The 8,651-nt window shown below is 43.2% G+C and overlaps 1 protein-coding gene across 1 annotated transcript in view; it reads left to right on the forward strand.

The window, feature by feature from the left end:
* Positions 1 to 8,651, forward strand: part of CHP1 (calcineurin-like EF-hand protein 1) — a 71,841-nt gene that overhangs the window by 52,805 nt on the left and 10,385 nt on the right. Inside the window, exons 4-5 of the mRNA XM_011956678.1 lie at positions 664 to 791; positions 8,108 to 8,169. Of these exons, the coding sequence (XP_011812068.1) occupies positions 664 to 791; positions 8,108 to 8,169 (190 nt within the window). The remainder of the gene's footprint in view (positions 1 to 663; positions 792 to 8,107; positions 8,170 to 8,651) is intronic.

Below are 8,651 nucleotides of genomic sequence, written 5' to 3' on the forward strand. Positions count from 1 at the left end.
TCTATAGTCCCAGCTACTCGGGAGGCTAAGGCAGGAGAATTGCTTGAATCCGGGAGGCAGAGGTGAGCTGAGATGGTGCAGTCCAACCTGGGCGACAGAGCGAGACTTTGTCTCAAAATAAATAAATAAATATATAAATAAATAAGAAAAAAATTAAAAATTAAATAAACTTTATTTTAAAAGCAGCCTTTCCATAATGTGCCTTAATTTTAAAATATCCCTTGGTATGCATTACTGCAGGGGAGATGTGGGAGGTGGCTGAGGAGTCACTGGGTTGAAATGACTTAACAGAGTTCAAAGCAAAGAGTTCAAGTTTTGGCTCTCTTGTATGGTGCTGGCACTACTCTACATTCGTTTTTTGGAAAAGAGATGCAAGTAAATTCAATAGATAACTCTAACCCTGGTAAGTCCTGTTACCTAAGTCTGGTTAAATCATTTATCAAGGGGGAATAGTAGTGGGAGTAATAGCACCTGCCTTACAAGGTTGGGGTGAGGCTTAAATGATATGGTACTGTGAGCCCTGAAGTACCGTGCACATGGAAAGAAACCTCATTAAATTAACTTTCAGGCTACCGTAGCTAAAGCTTTTGCCAGTATATTTAATTTGTAAGAAATAATCACCGTGATTGACATGGTGTTCTGTTTGTTATATCTCACAATCAGAGAGGACCAGGTAAACTTCCGTGGATTCATGCGAACTTTGGCTCATTTCCGCCCCATTGAGGATAATGAAAAGAGCAAAGATGTGAATGGACCCGAACCTCTCAACAGCCGAAGCAACAAACTGCACTGTAAGGAGCTAAAGTCTTCTGGCTTAAAATACTTGCTTTTCATTTCTTAAAAGTCATGTACGTACTCACTCATTATTTGAACAAGCATTTACAAGAGCATACTGGTTAAGACCTCAGACTCTGGAGCTAAACTGGCCAAGATTAAATACTAGTCTACCCTTTTTTGGCCGTGTGACTTTGGGCAAGGTACTTAACCTCTTTGGGCTTCACTTTTCTCATCTGTAAAATAGGATTCTAAGGGGTTCCGTATTGGATTGTTGTGAGGATTAAACGAGTTAATAAATGTCAAGTGCTTCAAATAGTGCCTGGCATATACTAGGTACTTAATAAGTGTTACCTAGTATCATTGTAATTCACTGAGCTTAAGGCACATTACATAAGGCACATTATGTAATTCACTGAGTAATTCATTGTAATTCACACCTCAATGAGTAGGTGTGCCAGGCACTGTGTTAAGTGCTGGCATGGCAATAGTGAACAAGACCAGGCCCCACCTTTAAGGAATAATGGCAATCCTCAGCTCAGACTTAAGTAGTGGGGGACAGCTGGATATAGTGCAAGATTTAATTTTATACCCATGTCTCATGCCCCTTTTCCTTTAATACTTGTTTGCTTTCCCTTCTGCCTTTATTGGTTCATGTATAATATGGCCCAATTCCTTACAACACTTCTCCAGGAAATTGAAATTAAAGTTCTCTTTTTATTCAATACAAGTTGAAATTGCAGTTGTATTAAAACTGACTGAAGGCTGAGCGCAGTGACTCATGCCTGTAATCCCAGCACTTTGGGAGGCCAAGGTAGGTGGATCACTTGAGCCTAGGAGGTTGAGACCAGCCTGGGCAACATGGTGAAACACTGTCTCTAATAAAAATACAAAAAATTAGCCAGGTGTGGTGGGATGCACCTGTGGTCCCAGGTACTTGGGAGGCTGAGGTGGGAGAATTGCTTGAGCCTGAGAGGTCGAGACTGCAGTGAACCATGATGGCACCACTGCACTTCAAGCCAGGTGACAGAAACTCTGTCTCAACAAAGAAAGGAAAACAAAACAAAATCTTCCAAATAGCAGTAGTGGATTTGGGCGTTACTTGGTGTCTTAGGAAGCCTTTAGCTGACTCAGCTGGCTTAAACAATAAGGAAATATATTAGCTCACTTTACAAGTCAGGTCAGGCCAGCAGGAGGGTTGATTCTGTTTCAAGCACTAGGGATTTTTCTCTTTACTCTGCCATCCTCATAGTCTGTTTTATCCTAAGGTATTATGGTCACATGACAGCTCTCAGTTGTTAACAGGGCTTTTTTTTTTTTTTCTTGTTCACATCTGGCAGTAGAGGAAGAGAGATATATATAGAGAGAGAGATCGAGACTGAAATTGAGCAACACTCCTCCCAAGCATGGAATGTAAGTCCTTCCCCTCACTTTGATAAGTCAGTTTAGATCAGGAGAGTGCCGAGTGCCGAGGAGATTAGGCTACTGAGATTCCCCTCCTGATGCTGTGGTTGGGGTTCTGCTAAGGAAGAAGGTTGGAATGCCCCAGAAATGGCAAACTTCAGGATGAGATAGAATAATAACAAAGTGCTATGCAGGTTATGCTTGGTTTTATTTTGTTTTTGCTTAATTTTTTGAGATAGGGTCTCACTCTGTCACCCAGGCTGAGTGCAGTGGCGTGATCACAGTTCACTATGGCCTTGACTTTCCTGGCTCAAGTGATCCTTTTGCCTCAGCCTCTCAAGTTGCTGGGACCACAGGCGTTTGCCCTACACCCAGCTAATTTTTTATTTTCTAATTTTTTCTAGGGATAGGGTCTCACTATGTTGTCCTGACTGGTCTCGAAATCTTGGACATGAGCAATCATCCCACCTTGGCCTCCTGAAGTGCTGGGATTACAGGCATGAACCTCCATACCCAGCCTGTTTTTTTCATTACATACTTTAGTCTTGGCTGTAGGATTAACTTGTATAGGAAACTAAAAATTAATTAGAATTCTGTTGCAGTCTAGGTGTAGGGATCACATTTATGTAATTAGACCGGTAAAACCAAAGCTATTCTAAGGCCAAAGAAAAGACTAGAAGAGTCCAAGAAGTCCTCAGTTTCTATCTAAATGTGTTGCTTCTCTTTGAAGTTCCCACAGCGCTATATAAGCTGTAGGATGGTGCCTCTTATTGTAGACTGAGAGCAATTGAATGTCATGTATCTAGCAACACATTTGCTACTGAGACACATTTACCTTAGAGAAAGGGGATGTGGGCTGGGTGCGGTGGCTCACTCCTGTAATCCCAGCACTTTGGGAGGCTGAGGCAGGCGGATCACCTGAGGTCAGGAGTTTGAGACAAGCCTGGCCAACATAGTGAAACCCCATTTCTACAAAAATACAAAAAAAAATTAGCCAGGCATAATGACGGGTGCCTGTAATCCCAGCTACTCAGTAGGCTGAGGTGGGAGAATTGCTTGAACCCAGGAGGCAGAGGCTGTAGTGAGCCGAGATCGTGCCATTGCACTCCTGCCTGGGTGATAGAGCAAGATTCTGTCTCAAAAAAAAAAAGAAAGGGTATGTGTTACTTAGAAATGTGAGTTTACAGGCCAGGCGTGATGGCTCATGCCTGTAATCCCAGCACTTTGGGAGGCCAAGGCGGGTGGATCACTTGAGATCAGGAATTCAAAAAATTAGCCGGGCGTAGTGGCGGGCGCCTGTAATCCCAGTTACTCGGGAGGCTGAGACAGGAGAATGGTTTGATCCTGGGGAGTGGAGGTTGCAGTGAGCCGAGATTGCACCACCGCTCTCCAGCCTGGGCAACAGAGCAAGACTCCATCTCAAAAAAAAAAAAAAGAAATGTGGGTTTACAGAGGAGTGGAACCAAATTTTATTATGGGTTATCCTTTGCATAGAATACTGTCTTCAGGGACTCTGAGAACACACTTTGTCCTATTTCTTTTTTATGCCACAGTGAGAGAATTTTAATCACAATCAGCAAGGCTCAACTATGCCCGTGTAGGCACAGGCCCAAGTACATATAGTGCCACTCTGCTCTTCTGTTTGTCTCCTAGAAGTGGTACCTTATTGCTTTCCTCTTTGAACTGGTGAGGTTATAATAATGCTATGTGTAGGCCAGGCGCAGTGGCTCATGCCTGTAATCCCAGCACTTTGGGAGGCTGAGGTGGGTGGATCACCTGAGGTCAGGAGTTCAAGACCAGCCTGGTGAAACCATGTCTCTTCTAAAAATACAAAATTAGCCAGGCATGGTGGCGCATGCCTGTAATCCCAGCTACTGGGGAGGCTGAGGCAGGAGAATTGCTTGAACCTGGGAGGCAGATGTTACAGTGAGCCAAGATCACGCTATTGCACTCCAGACTGGGCAATAAGAGCGAAACTTCCATCTCAATAATAATAATAATAATGCTTTGTGTAAAAGATACAGCCCTATGTACAGGTGGATAGTGTTAAAAAAAAAAAAAAGTGAAAAGTATAATTCATCTTAGAATGCCCAGGGCATGGTAAGTAAGAGAGAATTCTAGAGGTTTACAGGTTTTCCTTCCCACATTCTAATTGTCTTCTTAAATGGTTTAAGTTTTTATAAAACATAATGATGTGGAAAGTAAAGAGTCTACATTAGAATTTGTTTTTGGGTGTTGAGGAGTATAGGTGGAGTAGAGCTTGGGAGAGTAGCCAGGAAGAAATAGCAGCATTATTCATAGAATCCAAAAGGTAGAAGCAATCCTAGTATCCATCGACAGATCAATGGATAAATAAAATGTTGGGTACACATACAATGGAATTAAAATAGAAAATTCTGAGGCCAGGCTTGGTGGCTCACGCCTGTAATCCCAACACTTTGGGAGGCCGAGGCGGTTGGATCATGAGATCAGGAGTTCGAGACCAGCCTGGCCAATATGGTGAAATCCCATCTCTACTAAAAATACAAAAATGAGCTTGGCGCGGTGGTGGATGTCTGTAATCTTAGCTACTTGGGAGGCTGAGGCAGGAGAAATTGCTTGAACCCAGGAGGCGGAGGTTGCACTGAGCTGAGATCATACCACTGCACTCTAACCTGGGTGACAGAGCAAGACTCCATCTCAAAAAAAAAGGAAATTCTGGCACATGTACAACATGGATGAATCTTGAAGACATTTTGCTGAGTGAAATAAAGTCGATATAGAGGACAAATATTGTATGAGTCCTCTTATGTGAGGTTTCCAGAGTGGTCAAATTTGTAGAGACACAAAGTAGAACAGTGGTTTCCCAGGGCTGGGGGATGGTGCTGGTGATGGTAATGGAGTTATTGTTAAAAGGGTACCTTTTCTGCTGGTGAAGATGCAGAAGTTATGGGGAGATGGATGGTGGTGATGCTTGCACAACAGTGTGAAAGTACTTAATGCCACAGAACTGTACCTGTAGAAAAGGTTTAAATGATAAGTTTTATGTATATTTTACCACATTTAAAAAAAAAAAAAGCAGCAGCCGGGAATGGTGGCTCATGCCTGTAATCCCAACACTTTGGGAGGACAAGGTGGGGGATTGCCTGAGGTCAGGAGTTTGAGACCAGCCTGGCTAACATGGTGAAACCCTGTCTCTTAGTACTAAAAATACAAAAATTAGCTGGGCGTGGTGGCACATATGTGTATGTAGTCCCAGCTACTCAGGAGGTTAAGACAGGGAGATCGCTTGAACCCAGAAGGCAGAGGTTTCAGTGAGCCGAGATCATGCCACTGCACTCCAGCCTGGGCGACAGAGCAAGACTCTGTCTCCCAAAAAGAAAAAAAAAAAAAGAAGCAATAGCATTCATTGAAGTAAAGGTAAAGGTTTATAGCCTGGGCAACAGAATGAGACCCAGTATCTACCAAAAAAAAAAAAAAAAAATTGAGCCGGGCATGGTGGCACACACCTGTATTCCTAGCTACTCAGTAGGCTGAGGCAGGAGGATCACTTGAGCCCAGAAGTTTGGGGCTGCAGTGAGCCATGATTGCACCAATGCACTCCAGCCTGGGCGACAGAGTTGAGACCCTATCTCTTAAAAATAAAAAATAAAAAAATAAAAAGGAAGGTAAAGGTTTGACTGAGATCATTCTTTTGGTTTTTCATTAAGCAAATGTTTGAGCACCTACTACATGCCAGGTACTATTTTAGGCCCAGGATACAGTGATGAATAAATCAGGTAAGGCCCTTGCTTTCTTAGAACTTATGATCTAATAAGAGAGACAGACTATAGAGAAGACGGGTGAATAAACAAGATTTATTATGGCAAGGTCTGTGAAGGAAGTGAATACATGAGATGAGAAAGGCATGGGGAGATGTCACTACTTTAGAAAGTTTGGTCGGTGAAAACCTCTCTGAGGAGTTGAAATTTGAACTAAAGGTCCCGGCACAGTGGCTCACCGCTATAATCCTAGCACTTTGGGAGACTGAGGCAGGAGGATTGCTTGAGCCCAGGTGTTCAAGACCAGCTGTCTGAGTGTGGTGGCTCACACCTGTAATCCCAGGACTTTGGGAGACTGAGGCCTGTGGATCACAAGGTCAAGAGATCCAGAGGATCCTGGCCAACATGGTGAAACACCATCTCTACTAAAAATGCAAAAATTAGCCGGGTGTGGTGGCGCGTGCCTGTAATCCCAACTCCTCAGGAGGCTGGGGCAGGAGAATTGCTTGAACCTGGGAGGCGGAGGTTGCAGTGAACCAAGATCATGCTACTGCACTCCAGACTGGGCAAAAGAGCAAGACTCCATCTCAAAAAAACCCGATTTATCTAGACCAAAGACCTTGTACCTTTCACCAGCCTGGGCAATGTAGTGAGACCCTAGCTCTGCAAAAATTTTTAAAAATTAGCCAGGCGTGGTATCTGTGGTTCCCACTACTCTGGAAGCTGAGGTGAGAGGCTCCTTTGAGCCTGGGAGGTTGAGGCTGTAGTGAGTCATGATTGTGCTGCTGCACCCAGCCTGGGAGACAGAGCAGGACCCTGTCTGAAAAAAAAAATAAATAAAAATAAAACTAATCAAATTAAACAGAACAGAAAAAATATATATATCAGAAGTCTCTCCTAGCTACTTCCTTTCTCTGGAATTCTGATACATACCTTACAAGGAGTAAATTAGATTTAAAAATTACTTTTATGTTATCTTTCAGTGGACTCACCCTTTTATTTTGGAGGGGAATGATACTTAAACCTGTAGATATTGATCCATGTTCTTATGCCTTTGTGCCTAATAATAGCTCTGCCTGGAATGGCCACCCCTTGGCACATTTCTGTTTGTCTTTCAAGGCCTTGTTCAAATGTTACCTCTCCTTGATGTTTCCCCAGCTCCACCAGAAAGCCACATCTGCCATACACTTTGTTCCCCCAACATTTTGGATATGTTGTAGTGCTTAGGATGTAGGTAGGATGTATTCCAGAGAGTCGTGTATGTTGTTCTCCTCTACTAGATAGTTCCTAAGGACAGAGTCTAAATCCGTGGATCTTAATAGCTCTAGAGCAGTAGATTTGGGACTTTTAGGGTTTGCAGCACTCTGTTTAAGACCCACAATCTTAGTGGCATTCTTGAAGTGATTCAAAACCTAAAAACCACACTAAATTCAGTTGTGGGACAAGACATTCACGTCCTCAGGCTGGCGATTTGTCACGACACCTATAAAATCACCCAGAGATAACACCCTATTCCGTTGGCAGCCCTTCAGCAACGTGGCAGAAATCTAATGACTTTGCTTTTCTGATTTCTATCTCATGGACCCAAGCAAAGTTCTCATATATCCTAGCTTCTAGAAGGCTTAAAGAGAAAGAAACATGATAAGGCCAGGAGACCATCTGAGCCATCATATTTGTTTGAAACTCAATTTCTTTACCTGCAGGACTCCCCAGTGGTAGAGAATGACTTGAAATTTGAGACTGTTTTGCCCAGGAGGCTCTTTTCCCAAAGTAGCACTTTGTGTGGGCAGCTCTCATGGTGCCTGTATGGTGCCTATTGTTGGTTCTCCCTGAGTCGTACCTGGTAGAATTGATGTTTGTGTGAGGTGCCCTAACTTACAGAACCATGTAAGGGGTGTTTTGGGGGGCTGTTTAACATTCTAGGTTAAGAAAAAGGACGTTTGGCTTTCCTTTTATGAAGCTTTCTGATTTGTTGGAAGAGGGAGCATACTTCATTTAACCTAAGAACTCATCAATTCGCAATTCTTCAGTGCTACAACTTTTTAAAAGCCCTATAAGTAATGGCAGTTGTTCTTGGAAAATTGATTAATTGGCTGTCAGTTTTCTGTCTAGTGTCTTATATATTTAGTGCCTTGAGAAGGGGCATCACACTACAGAATTTTGACTAACTTTATGTTTTTCCCTTACAGTTGCTTTTCGACTGTATGATTTGGATAAAGATGAAAAGATCTCCCGTGATGAGCTGTTACAGGTATGTCGGGGAGCTCCTGGAGAACTTGTGCTTGGACTCTGCCTGCTTATTATTGTGGGCAGGAACTGTTCTTTCCTTTAGTAAGTGTTTATTTAATACCTGCTATGTGCAGAGTCTTGTCCTGGTTATAAGGCAAAGGAGATGACCTGGGAAAACTTGAAATGGCTCATTGTGTTTTCATAGAAAGATGTCTGCACTGTCTAAAAGCTAACTAGGTGGCTAACTATCTAAAAGCTAACTATGGTGGCTCATGCCTGTAATCCCAGCACTTTGGGATGCCAAAGTGGGCGGATCACCTGAGGTCAGGAATTCAAGAGCAGCCTGGCCAACATGGTAAAAACCCGTCTCTACTAGAAATACAAAAAGTGAAGGGGTGGCCTGCCCCTCCACACCTGTGGGCGTTTCTCGTTAGGTGGGACTTGAGAAAAGAAATGAGACACAGAGACAAAGTATAGAGAAAGAAAAAGTGGGCCCAGGGGACC

This window comes from Colobus angolensis, unplaced genomic scaffold (assembly GCF_000951035.1).
Source record: "Colobus angolensis palliatus isolate OR3802 unplaced genomic scaffold, Cang.pa_1.0 Scaffold420, whole genome shotgun sequence".
NCBI lineage: Eukaryota > Metazoa > Chordata > Mammalia > Primates > Cercopithecidae > Colobus > Colobus angolensis.